The 15,262-nt window shown below is 36.2% G+C and overlaps 1 protein-coding gene across 1 annotated transcript in view; it reads left to right on the forward strand.

Annotated features, from left to right (window-relative positions):
* The first annotated feature begins 851 nt into the window (after positions 1–851).
* BTAF1 (B-TFIID TATA-box binding protein associated factor 1) overlaps positions 852–15,262 on the forward strand; it is a 116,435-nt gene continuing 102,024 nt past the window's right edge. The window contains exon 1 of the mRNA XM_051981635.1: positions 852–1,268. Within this exon, the coding sequence (XP_051837595.1) occupies positions 1,255–1,268 (14 nt within the window). The 5' untranslated portion in view covers positions 852–1,254. The remainder of the gene's footprint in view (positions 1,269–15,262) is intronic.

Below are 15,262 nucleotides of genomic sequence, written 5' to 3' on the forward strand. Positions count from 1 at the left end.
TTTGGGCCTCACGTTCCACCTGTTAAATGAGCGAATTAGTTGAACTCAAAAAGTCCTTTTTAACTCGATGGCTTGTGAATGCAGGTCACAGAAGTGAGGAGGAATTCAATTGTAATGTATTGTAATTGTAACGTAAATAAAAGTATTCCCAGTTTAGTACGGGACATGGCAGAGTTGGTACTTAATACTTATCAACTGATTGAAGTGTTAAGACTCATATAACCATTGAAATACAACTGAAAAAATAATTTATCTCCTGAATATCACAACACGTCCACGGAGCTAGAAAGACCTTTGAGGCTAACGGTCTGAGGACCAGAAATTGCCTAAACCCGAGCGGTGCTGCAGCAAAGAGGGCTTTGGAGCTCGGTTAGAGGACAAAGGTTCAAATTCTGGCTCTTTCCACCTTGCTTGTGATGCCTTGGAAAGTCAACTAACTTTTATGGGACTGTTTTTGTCAGTCAATGAGCACTTAGGTAGCACCCCGCCAAAGCTTCGGAGACACAAAAGTCTGTCAGCTCTCCACCGATTCGCAGGCTAAGGGGCGTGCCCTGCTAGAGCTCTCAGGTCATTTTCCAAGCAGTAAATTTATGATCAGACTCTATAAGGGATTTATTATCTCCTAAAAGAAAACTAGTTCATTATTGGGAGGCTCTAATTTGGGGGGAAGTACTTTCGTTTTTCTTAATGGCGTTTCTCTCCTCGGTGCATAAAGAGCGTACTTTGCACCTCACTAACGTAAAAGTAACCCCTCCACACCCTCCTAAGGCATTCTTAACCCTGCCCACACGGCTCCTTTTATACCCGAGCGGAGGCGCGTGCGGACGCTCTCCGCTGCGTCCTGACGTCACCGCGCACCGACGGCAGGCTCTGCGCATCCTCGCACACTCGCCGGTGGCGGCGTGCTGACGCTTGCGTCAGCAAGGAGCGGGGTTGGGGGCACCCGTTTTGAAGTCGACTGCTGGCCGGCGGCTGCTGCTGTTGCTATTTCCTTTGCTGGTGCTGTTGCTGCTGCTGAACCCCGTCCAACTCTCTTCCTTCCGCGAGGACCGGCTCGGAGAAGCCTCGGGGCAGATGCGCGAGAGGCCGCCCCGGGGTTCACTTGGTGTTTAGGCTTCTGGCCCCGAGGCCTCGGGCCTTGCTCCCCGCATCGGGGGCCCCGTGCTAGCGCCTCAGCCGCCACCCCCTTCCCTCTGCGCAACGCCCCGGGAGTCCCGAACCGCCGCACCCCTCACGGCGCCGGGCCGGCCGGCCATGGCCGTCTCCAGGTGAATATCGCGCGCGCGAGGGGGGCTAGGTCACCGAGGGACCGCGGGGCTGGGGCAGGGACGCGTCGACCTGCTCCCGTCTATGGGCCGGGGCGCCGGGATCGGTGCCCACTTCGCTGAGGGACCGGCGCGTGGGAAGGGAGGAGGGCTCCCACCGCCTGGGGCAGAGGTGCCCATTGTCACCTGGCGGAGGCTCCGTGGGTGCCGGGGCTCCCGCCCCAGAATCTTAAGGGACTGGACCACTTGACTCAGTCCGGGAGGTCTTTCCTTGTTGGGGAATCAGTTCCTGAGCTTGTCAAAGAGTCCCTCCAGTCTCTCCTTTCTTAACTGATTTCCTTTCTGGGTTTTCGCTGTCCTCCTGCCAAACTCTAGTGCTAGCTCCTTTTTCCCCCGCTCTTACGCATTTGGCTATTAAAAGTACATTCACCTATTCTCAACTCGTGCTACGTCAGACGATTTGGGTGTATACAATAGAAGTATGGAAAAGCTCATTCATTTAAGATGAGTTAATACAACCCAGTCTCCCACTGCTTTATGGATAAACTCTTCCTTGTGAGAGTTTTATTTGCTTTTCCTGTCTTACTCCTTTCATTATTGTTAACTAGGTTTTGTCTTCCTTCCTTTAAAAGGCAATTCTTATACATAAACAGTCATCCTACCCCAAATGCCAGTGCCCTTTCTTTTGTTAGAGCATAAAGCCGACATCACAAAACTTAAATGTTTCAGAAATGCTTGCAGTTCGAAGCAGTCAGGCAGTAAAAGGAAAAGTAATAAAGCAATTACAGAAATAAAAACTCGGGTATTTAACCCCTCCCCTTATTCTTTCAACTGGACTTTCCTTAGGTTCCCTTAGATGAGCCACTCCCCCTTATCCTCCAAGCAGCTGTGGCTGGTAACTTGTGTTTTGATCATTCTGTCCTACATATCCATGCATGTGGATTGATGCCCCATGAGATGATGGAATCAGAGTACAGCCATTTACTCAGAGGCAAGTTTCAAAGCTGGAAATGATGTATTCTCTATATTCAGCAGAAACTTCTGGCTACTCAGAAAACAAAAATGTCTTCCTTGGATTTCCTTAAAATTAAATCACATTTATTGAGTGTTCATTATGTATAACTGAGAGCCACTCTGTTATGTAACAGTAGAGATGATCTTATCTCTGATATATGTTTAACAGATACTCTTGGATCCTGATGGAGTGAGTAGGGGTATTTGTAAAGTACCAATTGACTATGATGAAAAAGATGTTGCTAGGCACAGAGTAGTTAATTCAGTGGATAAGTAACCACTCAACTGTTTTCTTTCAGAGTAATAATTGTTCTTAATAACATTTGTTTTATTTTTCTTTTGATAGTTATCCACAAATATGTTCTGTGGTAGCAAGTAGCATTTTCTTTGAAACAGGCCAGGTTTAATAATTATTGAGGCATTTTAAAAGAAATAGTTTTAAATTTTCATAGTTGCAGAGTAAAATTTTTAATAAACTTCCAAAACTTAGTTTAAATATTTTCTGCTTTAAAATACTTAGACCCAAACTTTTCCTATCTTATTTCCTTTAATTTTTTACCTGTCACATAATATTGAAATGTAAATGCAATCTAGCATCTGTTTGATAAGATCCATAATAGTGTTTAGAGGGAAATGAGTTGAATCAATTCCTAAGCACAAACTGGGAAATTTTTGATACTGTGGAATGAAGTTTCTTTGGAGCAAGGTAGGTTATGGTGTTGAAGTGACTTAGTTTTACTTTAGAAGATTTAAATGTATTTTATTCAGTCAGTTAGCCTCGCACCTACTATGTGCCAGAAACTGTAAAACTCTGTAGAGACAAAAAATGAGGCAGTCCCTGCCTGAAAAGATACAACATTCTCATATATGCAATTCAAAGTATTTTAAAATGAATACCAAAAAAATTTTTTTTCCCAGGTCATTTATGTATATAGTGTGACACTGGAGCCAGAATTTGAGGGGAGCTATAGTTTATAAGAGAAGGATGAAAAGAGGAAAGAATATTTTAGGTAGAAGAGACAGTCTATGGAAAGACATATTGGCCATCTTGGGTACTAGGAATAATTCTCTAAGCCAGTTTGACAGGGATGTAGAGTATGAAGGAAGGAGTATGTAATGTCAGTCTGAAAAGATAGACTTAAGCTAAAGTTTTAAGTACTGTGAAGTAGAGAAACTGGCATTTTTCCTAGAGCTATTGGGGAGCTACTGAAGCTTCTTAAATAGGACAGGCAGACCCTCTACATATGCCCTTTATCTGAATGGCTCGCATTTTCTCCAGCAGATTTTCCCTTTTAAATATTCCCTTTCTCATGTTCAGTCTCTATTCCTTTTCTTTGCTCCTTTCAAATATGAATGTCATCTCCTTTAGCTGTCATTTCTCTCTTCCCCCTTTCATCCAAAATCCAGGAAAAACAAATAAACTGTTTATACTTATTTTCACTCTTACTCTCCTTCCTCTTCTTCACATATTTTCTCACTTCTTCAACATTTAACACCATTACTCAACTGAAACGACTTTCTTCAAATTTTGGAATGATCTCATAAATGTCAAATTTGATGATCTTTTCTCAGTCTTCAACCTTCTTGAATTCTGCAGCATTTGATACTTTTTGATTACCCTTTTCTCTTGGATACTCTCTATGGGTTGGTGTTTTTTGTTTGTTTGTTTTGGAAGGGGGCACTACTCTTTCCTGATGCTCCTCCTACCTTTCTAATCATTTCTTCTCAGTTTCCTTTACTGGACATTCATCAATATCATACCTGCTAGCTATGGAGGTTACCCCATGGATATGTCCTAGGCATCCTCTACTATTTCACTTGAGTGCATTAGTTCACCTGAGTTTAATTATTATCTGTATAGATGAAAAGGGCATTATATATAAGGCAGCTGGGTGGCACAGAGTTTAGAGTGTAGACCCTAAGAGCCTACAGGGATATAAGTCAAAAGACCTGAATTCAAATTTGGCCTCTGCTACTTACTATGTCACCTTGGGCAAACCATAAAATCTGTTTGTTTCTTCCTTTGTAAAATGGGGATAATAAAAACACCACTTCCTAGGGTTGTTGTAAGGATAAAATGATGTAATATTTGTAAAGTACTTTGCAAATATTAAAATGAGATATAAATCCTTGATATTATTATTATATACATCTAAATCCATTCATAAACTAAATATCCTGTTGACATCTTAAACTTAATGTCCAAAACAGAACCCCTTTCTTTTTCTTCCTAATGTCACTTCTCTGCTGAACTTTTTCTTTCTTTTACAGGCACTACTGTTCTTCCAAGGACATAACTTCAAAATTATCCTCAACTCTTCAGTCTCCTTCACCCCCCTTAATTAAGCTCTTGCTAAGTCTTGGTTTCTATACTTAACAACATCTCTATTATCTTTTCACTTTTCTCTATTTACCTCAGTTCATCACTTTTCAGCTGGACTATTCTTTGACCTAGACTATTGTAGTGATCTTCTAATTGATTACCCTGCCTCAAGTCTCTCCATTCCAGGCCATTGTTTGTTCAACTTCTCAAAGAGATTTTTCCTAAATGTAGATCTCATCATGTGATTCCTCTTCTAATAAAACTTGAGGGGTTACTATTATCTTCAGGATCAAATATAAAGTTCTGTATTTAATTTTTGAAGTCCTTGGTGACATGACCTCAAAACTACTTTTTCAACCTTATTACTCCTTTTCATACATGTTAACCCAAATGAATCTTTATTTTGTTCCTTGGACACAGGACTCCATCTCTGCTTTTGTCCTTGTTGTCTCCCAGGACTGATCAAATCTGGTCAAGTGAGATAATAATTGTTTTCAAAAACAGTTCTTAGCACATAGTAGGTGCTGTTTAAATATTTAATCCCTTCTCCCTTTCTTTGTTTTTCCTTTTCCTTTTCTTTCCCTTTTCCATTCTTCTAGAATATACTCAGAGTTCATTTATAGAATTCTTATATCATTTATAGTATCCTTCACTTCCTAAATGATACAATTCAAACATAAAGCCTTCTTAGATCTTCTCAATAGCCTTTTCCTTCTATTTTATATTTATTTCATATATATTTATTCTCCAAAGTTTTATAGGTATGTATGTTAATTGAGTTTGCATCCTCTGTTGACCTTGTCCTCCTTTTTCCCAGTGTAGTTGGGTGCATGATAACTACTTCTTGATTGTGGTATGCTTTAGGTCTGTGTATTTGGTAACTGTGAAGAGAATGAATTGGAAAGGGTAGAAACCTTTGTTCAGCATGCTTAACAACTGCTTTCTGAATGAATGCTTGTAAGTTTTGAGAGCTAGTGTTCCTCCCTTATACCATATTTCATACATATCTTCAGTACTTTATCTAGTTAACTATCTTTAGGCCATTAAGAAGGTGTGGAAAGTCCTCCATGAGCAAAATGAAATATACTGGATACTAAGAAATAGCAATGTTTTGGGTACATTCTCAGTAATACAATCATCCATATCTATTCTGAAGGACTTATGATCACAATCCTGTCCATAGCCAGAGAAGGAACGGATTGAGTCTGAATATATATTGAAGCGCTCTTTCGCTCTCTTGCTCTCTCGCACTTAAAATTTTCTTAAAGGTTTTTATTTTTATTAGGGTAGGAAAATCTAGGTTTTCTTTTACAACTTGACTGTTAATGGAAATTTTTTACAGAATTTCACATATGGTTCTTAATTGTAGGTGGGAATAAGGGAGAGAACCTAGAACTCAAAAATCTTAAAAACAAATGTAAAAAAATTTTTTGAATGTAACTAGAAAAATTATATATATGTATATGTATATATACATATATATATATGAAATTATATATACTATATATACATTTATATAAATAAAATAAAATTTAAAACTCAAGGTGTTCTAAAAATGTTTTTTTTTTTAAGAATATCATGCCACTTATGTGAAAGATCTAGTTCTGTCTTTGGGTTCTAGTTAAATACTGTTCTAATGTCAACTCTTACGGTTATCCATGTGATTAGTAGGAGTGTGTGGAGAAGCTGGAGGTGGTAGCACAACTTTCCAATCCCTACTGCAGAGGAGTCTGAGACTTGAGACCTAGGCTAGTAGATTGCTGGAGTCCTGGAGTTTTTAAATTGCAGTAGGATTAAAGCTCATCAGGTGCATCAATATAGTGAGCCCCTGTAGTAGAAGAGTGAGGGGATTGGGACACCTTCAGGCTGCTTAAGCAGGGGCAAGTTGTTCCCAATCTGAAACGAGCAGGTCCAAACTTCTGGGCTGATAAACAATGTTATCTTGTCTAAGAGTGGCACACATTTAGGGTTAGAGTTTGATAGGCAGATTCAGTTGCTCTCCTTCTCTCCTTCCCCACTCCCCTCATCCCATTAAAAAAGTTAACTGCGTGTGGATGCACTCTGTGAATTATCCATTGCAAAATTTTAATCCCTGACCTTTTTACTACTACTCAGCATGTTTTCTGAGCTGCCTTCCTTCATTGTTTAGTTGGTGTGTGCTTAGGGAACACAAGCTGATTTTAATATTTAGGTTAAACAAACTGTAAGGAATGTAATAGTGTTTATGAAAAACACAATATAATAACGCCAAGATCAAATATAAATGTGCCCACTGAGCCTACCCTAATTGAGAAGAAGCTACATAATATTTAAATTTTCTGAAATTAAAGATATCTAGAAGTTTTTTTATTATGTAGTATCTATATTATTAAAGAAGGAAAATACTAAATTATTAGTGTTTTTCCAAGGATTCTTCTTGCTCTAATGACTTTTATAATTTCCCCATACTTTAGCCACTGTGAAATTTTTCATAGTGTTTTTTCACTAAATTTTTCTGAGTCTGACTCTAGTAAATTCCTTAGAAGCAAAAAATTTCACATAAAAATAAAGTAATTTTGCAATATTACTTGCAATTGCAGTATTTTAAATTGCAATATTTTAAAATATCAACAATGCACTGGGCAGCTATAAACTATGTAGTCACATTTCATTTATCTATAAGTGAATGTAGCTCTGTGACCTTTCTCCCTCCAGATCTTCTATAGTGAAGTTATACCTTGGACATTATGAGGTAGAGACAAATTTAGAGGCCAGTGCCAGGTTAGAAAAGTGATGAGTGTGTATGTCTGGGCATGAGTTATCTTTTTGATTCTGTTCCAAAACCAAATATAAGTGATTTTTAGATTGTACTATCTTTTACCTGCTCTCAAATGAGAATTGACTACTATTGCATGGTTTTTTACTCTCTTTAATATGAACTATTTTGTTTTCTTTTGCATTAGTTTCCTTGTTTTCTCTTTTGGTAGGGATCATATCAGTTTTCTGTGTCTAAGAAAAGTCAATTTTGACTTTTTTTTCTAATTTTTTTTGTGAGGCCACATTGGATATATTAGAATTCTTCTAATTAAGTTTCCCTATATCCAGATATCTACTATATAAAATATGCATGTTTATGACTATTAATTTTTTAAAATATTTTCCCAAGTATTAAAAAAATTGTATGCTTTTAAGAATATTCTGAATTATCTCAATTGCATTCATGATGACATAGTTGTTCTAGAAACCATTCTTTGAGCATATGAAATATCCATGTATTTGGTGAAATTTTGAGAGTGATGTAATTAAAAGCAGAACAGAATTCGGTGACAACTGAATGCCATCTGTATTTTTATTAGGGTAACTATTGTAGAGTGGTTAAAAAATACTCTTGAGTCTATCCATGGGTAGTGCTTTTCTTAGGATTACTCTGATAGTATTTTAGAGAATTATTCCGTTTGAACTGGGGTATTTTTTTTTTTCCTCCAGTTAAAGAAGATTTCCAGATGTTTGAGAGGTTCTAAATGATCTTCTTGGAAAGAGGGTTATAATTGGGAAGATAGGGTCATAATTTTTGCATAAAAACAAAGATTATTTTGGATTTCTAGACCTACTCTCAACTGAACGGAAGGAGAGCAGTGTTCATTAAACACCTATTATATTCCAGGCTAAGTACTATGTTATTTTACAAATATTATCTCATTTGATCCTCACAAAAACTCCTGAAAGTAGATGTTGTTTCCATTTGCAAAGCTCAAGAATTCCAGCCTATCATAGAGCTCAAAATAAGAAGAATGAATTTAAGGGTCTAAGCCTGAAAAGCTTTATCTAGGGACAGTTAGATGGTGCAGTGGATAGACCAATGGCCCTAAAGTCAAAAGGACCTGTGTTCAAATTCGATCTCAGACTTTTAATAATTCCTAGCTCTGTGTGTGACCCTGGGCAAGTCACTCAACTCCAATTGCCTAATTGGGGGAGGGGGGGAGGAAAAGAAATCTATCTGGAGAGAGAGAGGGAAAGGTCTTGGGCATTGTAGAAAAAATTCACCCATGAAAATTGAACTTTTCCTGGGTTCCTTTTTCTTGTTTGAATTTTAATTCCAATGTGTAGTCTTTTGTTATCTTTGTAGTCTGTGTGTTGTATATATATTGTCATTTGTTTCTGTGACAATTTTCCAGAGAAATACATTTATTCTGAGAATGTAAACCAGTTTATAAATTCTTTGAAGTTATGTCTTACCCTTTTATACATGCTGTTTCACCTAGGATAACTATAGGCAGCTTGTGGCCCAATGCACAGAGTACTGGGAGACCTATGTTCAAATACTGTCTGAGATATTTATTAACCATGTAGGCCTGGGTAAGGTTTCCTGCCTCAACTGTAAAATGAAGATAATAGTAGCACCTATCTCGAAGGGTTGATGTAAGGATCAAATGTAGTACTGTCTGTAAAACAAAATAAAACCATTTAGCACACTGCCTGGAATATAGTAGGCCTATGTAAATTATTTCCTTCCCTCACTCCTTTGTCACATATTAGAAACTTATTGAGTTTTTGGTTGATAAATTTAGTAATCCAAAACATTTCTTACTTAGTTATGTAAGTTTTTGTTCTATGAGAGTATTTTTTGAAATAATCACAAATTTATACTTTTGTCTCAAGTGATACCTATTTGATTTGAAGTAGACCAGGTGATGGTTAACCTAGTGCCTGGCCTAAAGTCAGGAAGACTCATCTTCCTGAGTTCAAATTTGGCTCACACCAGCTGTGAGCCTGAGTTTTCTCATCTATAAAATGAACCGGAAAGGGAAATGCAAATCACTCCAATATCTCGCCCAAAAAAACCCCAAATGGGGTCATGAAGTCAGACAGAACTAAAAAGAACTGAACAACAACAGACTAGATGATATTAGCATAATAGAATTCATAACCAGTGAGAAGCAGTCTCATTAAGTGACTTGCCTAAGGTCAACATTGGTGGATTCAAATTTAATATTGAGTTCTCTCCCTCTCTGTCTCTGTCTTCCTTTCTCCCACCTTCTTCCTCCCCTCTCCTTTCTATCTCTCTCAGTCTCTCTCTCCTTTTCCCCCAGAAAATCTGTCATTGAAAGGAAGATGAGAAATGAGTGAGTTAGAAGGATTAATTGAAGATTAATAAATAGATGGGGAAAGGTACCTTGCCTGATTTGATGCCAAGGGATAAGAACCAGTTGAGTCATTTGATCAATAAGCATTTATTAAGCACTAATTAAGTGTCAGATTCTGAGTTAAGTGCTGGAGAAAAAGAAAGAGGCAAAAGACTGTCCTTCCCTTCAAGGAGTTCCTACTCTAAAGGTGGGGACAAGAAGCAGACAAATATGTACAAAGAGACTACATTTAGGAGAAATAGAAGATAAAGGAATAAAGGCACTTAAATTAAGAGGGTTTGGGTAAAGCTTCTTTAGATAGGATTGTAGTTGAGCCTTCAAAGAAACCAAAAGGTGAAGATAAGAAGGAAAACATTCCAGGGAATTGGGTCAGCTGGAGAAAATTATCTAGAGCTGAAAGATGGAGTTTCTTATAGTATGGGAACTTGTAAGGAGTTCGGTGTCATGTGACTAAAAAGCATATGGCAGGGAATAAGTTATAAGGTATGTGTGATGGGACTCAGTTCTGAAAGACTTTGAACACCAGGCAGGATTTAGTATTTGATACTTGGAATAGTAGGGTATCACTGGCATTTATTAAATAGAAGGGAAGATGTAGTTAGTTGCATCTGTGTTTTAGGAAAATCACTTTGGTAGCTGAATAAAAAATGGGAAGAAACTTGAGTCAGGCAGCCCCATCAGAAGGCAGTTGCAGTATTCCAGGCATATGGGGTGAGAAGGGCCTGTTCTAGGTTGGTGGCAGTTATCAGAGAGAAGATGGCATATTCAACAGATAGGATGTTGGAAAGTGAGGAGTTGAGAATGACTAGATTTCAAGTCTGGAGAACTAGGAGGATGGTCCTGCTTTCTATAGCAAGAGTTATTTATTGGGAGGGGAAAGAACAATGAGTTCAGTTTTGGATATGTAAAGGATGGATAAAAGATCTTAAAATGAGAAAGTAACTGAAGGACTAAGGAGGTAAATAATGAAATTTTGTTAATATTTTCCCATGCTTCTCCATATATTATGAGTATTATTATCAATTTTCATGGCTTATATTAAAAAACAAAAGAGTCTTTAAATAGCTTTTTATGAACTGGGCTATGATGTTAGGTATGTGCAGGAATAACATCAGGGTTTTAAGAAGTAGGAAGCATTGAATACAATTGTATAAATACCATTTACTATTTTAAGTACTTTTGTTTTTTTCATCTTTAGTTTCTCTTATGAACCAAATGCTCTTAGCTTGTGTTCATACTGCTCAATCTTTCCTTTTCTTTTAGCTCTGGAGAGAAGTGTGATGTAATGTAGGAGTGCTGGATATATATTCAATTTCTTTCACCAGTGCTTGATTTTGGCAGAATACTTAGCTGTTTTCATTTTTCAGTTTCTTCATTTATAAAGTAAGGATAATACTTTTCACTTTACAAAGTTGTGGTCAGGGTCATAGCATCATAGGATCATAGATGAAGGGTATCATAAGATTGTAGATTTAGAGTTGGAAGGGGCCATAGAGAACATGAGGTTTTATTTAAAGCATTAATTTAACATTTAATGTACCATACTTTGCCTCAAAATATAAAAGGACTTTAGGAGGTGATCTGTGTAGTCTTGTTTCCTTTAAAAAGAAAAGAAGATGGAAAAGAAGCAGCAGTAGCTATTTTAGAGATCAGAATTTATGCCTTTTTCTGTTGATAAATTTTCATATATCAAGTAGAGATATTCAAGATCACTTTATTGTAAATTCTATTTAAGCATAGCTGCTACATCTTCTAAATAGTTAAAGGCAGCCCTCAAAAGACTTAAGTTGTGAAAGTTTGGAAGACATGTCACTTGAATCTGATTTTATTCCTTTTCTTTACTACACATCTTTTCTTCTACCCTCCAAACAAACAATATCTAGAGCAGCTTGGAGGGTTGTATATAATTGGAGGAGAAAAGCAATCGCACTCCTTTTTCTGGATGCTGGTGTCGGGTGTGTTTATGGGCTTTTTGTTAAAGGGCTTTTTTGCAGAACTGTTTCCTTTTTTCCTGTTCTGCTTTTTTCTCCAAGTCATGATCCTGGTGCAAAAACTGATGGATGGAAGGAGTAAAGGACAGGAGAAGTTAAGTGCAGGTGTTTTAAGTAGTTGAATTAGACTTTGAAATATGAAGCATTGAAAAAACAAGTACTTCTGTTCTGCATTCAACCTCACTATCACAGGTATTGTGTTCCATATTTACAATATGATGCAGATTTTACATTAAAAACAAAGCCTCAATAAGAGACTGAAAATTAGAGCTGCTAAATTATTTAGGTTGATGGAAAGAAAAATCAAAAGTACACTTTGAATGTTTTAATTTAATCAAAAAATTTTTAAATTTATTTTTGATGTATTCTTTTCAGTATCTTGTACTAAAATAGTCAATTTTTTTGTGTGTAAACAAACATATTGTGATATCTTATGTTGCTGACCTCACTAAAATTATTTACTTACATGTATTTAAACATAATGCCTATCTAAAGATGGCATTATTTTTTTTTGTATCTAAAGATGACATTGTTTTTATTGATGCATTTTCAGGGACCAGCTATTTGTAAATTTTACCTTTATTGTATTCTATTTCCTTATGGATCCTTCTTTTTTCTTAGAAACTTTTTCGCTCAAAAAGAAGCACAGTTGACTGTATGTGCCTTATATTTAGTAATAGCTGGTCAAATGTATTGAATGAGTGTATGTTTGCTATTTAATATTTTTAACTCTGCAAAAGAAACAAAAAACGAAGATTGACTTTTGGTTAAGGCTCAAATTTGGGAATTTGCTTCCTTTCTTCCTTTTTTTTCTTGTGAAGTATTTGAAGTATCTTGTATGGGTTAGTCCTGCCACTTGTCTTTATGTATTTATCCAGTAATGCTTAACAATCACTCATTGCCCACACAATTTACTAAATTCTACAGTCTATTAAGTAATATATTGTGTGCAAAGTACTGTGTTTGGTGGCTAGAAGACTGGGAGACAAAATAAATAAAATAAGGTGCTGCCTTCATGCAGTTTACTGTCAGAGGTGGGAAGTGGGGTAGGACATTTAAACATACAAATACAATTAGAAATATATACTATATTTATATATACAACTAGAAATTTATACTATATTTGCATAATATAGTTATATAATACCATACAGCAAAAACATACTAAAGTGCAATCAAACATAATGTCATAAAAGAAATATAGAATACTCTGAAAGGTCATGGGAAGGAAAGATAGTTTTCCTCTGGGGATTTGGAAGATTTGTGGAAGAAATAACATTTGAACTGGGCCTTGGAGTGGGTAGAATTTCAAGATCTTCATGACATCTTATAATCTATTTCTTCCTCCTCTCCTTAGATACTGTCATCGCTTTCATATAAGCCTTCATCAACTCATGCTTGAACTATTGAAATACCCTTTTGATTGGTCTCTCTATATCAAGTTTTTCCCCACACTAATCCAGCTTTCATTCAGTTATCTAATAGCTCAAAGCACAGGTTTGATGATATCAATTCATTCAGACAATTCCAGTGACTCTCTATTGCCTACAAGATCAAATTTAAAATCCCCTTTGGCTTATAAAGCCTTTCATAACCTGACCCTTTTCTGCCTTTCCTCACTTCTTAAACTTTACTTTCTTCTATTTATTTTTAGAATCAGAGTTTTTGCTCACATAAGACACTCCATTTTTTAGCTCAGTGCATTTTTACTGGCTGTTCCCCATTCCAAAAATTCTCTCTTACCTTATTTTTGCTTCCTAGCTTCTTTCAAGTCTCAGTTAAAGTCCCACAAACTATAAGAACTCTTTTCTATTTCTCAGTCTTAGTACTTTGCCTATGAGTTTGCCTTCCAACTACTCTGTATAGGTCTTGTATATACCAAGTTATTTACATGGTCTCCTTAAGAATATATGCTTCTTAATGCCAAGAGTTATTTTTGCCTTTCTTTTTATTTCTAATGCTTAGCACACTATCTGGTGCATATTAGTGCCTAAAAAATTCCAGTTGACTGACTGAGGAGAAAAAGAATCATATATTATCATGTAATTTTGTATTTGAAAAGGACCTTGGAGATGTAACTTTGCCTTGGTCAAAATGCAACCTTTTTAGGTTTCATCTATAACATGAATGGGTTAAATTAGATCAGAGATGCCAACTCAGTGTGAAGGAACCAGATTAAAATGTAATTGGAAAGTATTTAACAAAATAAAAATACTGCAAAATGTACATCATATTAGTATGTTGGTTTTTTTAAGTCCATGTGACCTACAGGAATACTTATATATAGTTTAGTGGCTTTGTTTCTATTTGAGTTTGATACCACTGGATGAGATAATCCCTGAAATTCTCTATAGCTCTAAATGTTAAATTATGTGATATTAGGAGCAGTGAGCACTATGAGAAAAACCCAAAAAGTATATGACCTCTAACATTAAAAAGAAGAATTTCAAAGAAGATGCAATAAATGTGGTCAAATGTTGCAGATAAGTATTAGAAAAGATGATGTGTCTAACCCACTGGATATATGTTTGCCTTTAGGAATATCATTGATGACTTTTAAAAGAATGATTTATGAAAAGTAATGACTAAAATCTAGTTTTTGTGTGAAGTTGGGGTATTTGGAATAGTAACTCTTTAAGGTTTAGATGGGGGTTTTGTGAGTTTTTTTTACATTTTTGTCATTATGTATATTGTTTTCCTGATTCTGTTTACTTCACTTAGTATGATTTCCTTTTGTTCTTCCTGTGCTTTCTGTATTTTTCATTTTCATTGTTTCTTAGTATCCTATTACATATTTGTATCATTTTTTTTTTCTGAAAACAACAATTTGGTATCCAGTTCATTGTTAATGTTACTGAAAAAAAAATGTTGCTACAAATAGTTTGGTGCATCTTTCTAATAATTTCTTTGTGGATTTCTGCTTGGCAAGGAAGGATATCACTGGTTTGTTAAAGTAATTCCATTTTGCTTTCCAGAATGATTGGACAAATGGAGAGTTGCATATAGACAATGTATAACTTCCTATACCCTTGAAGCATCGACAGTTTCCAATTTTTTCCTCTTTGCAAATTTTCTCAGTGTGTATATGAATTGAAATCTTAGAGTTGATTTGTCTTAAATTTATTTTATTAGTAATTTGGAGCATTTTTTCATCTGGTTCTTAATAGTTGGCACTTCTTTTGAGAACTATTCATATCTTTTTAATAGAGAAGTCAGAGAAGGTTAATTTTTGAAAGACAGGAGAAATGGCACTGTAATTCAATGAGTTAAAATGGCCAAGAGATGGATTTCTGTTTGTTAACTTTAATTCTTGATACCTGAACATATTTGTGGGCAAATAAAAGGAACCAGTAGAAAAGAAATTATACATGGGGGAGGAAGAAGAGGAGAGTAAGCAGATAGTGATATGTAGCTAGATCCCGAGGTCAAATTCAGCCTCAGATATTACCAGTTATGTCACCTTGGCCGAGTCATTTAATTTCTGTTTACCTCTGTTTCCCCAACTTCAGATTGAGGATAATGATATCACAAACTCTCAGGGTTATT

Source organism: Antechinus flavipes, chromosome 2 (genome assembly GCF_016432865.1).
Source record: "Antechinus flavipes isolate AdamAnt ecotype Samford, QLD, Australia chromosome 2, AdamAnt_v2, whole genome shotgun sequence".
In the NCBI taxonomy this organism is placed as follows: domain Eukaryota; kingdom Metazoa; phylum Chordata; class Mammalia; order Dasyuromorphia; family Dasyuridae; genus Antechinus; species Antechinus flavipes.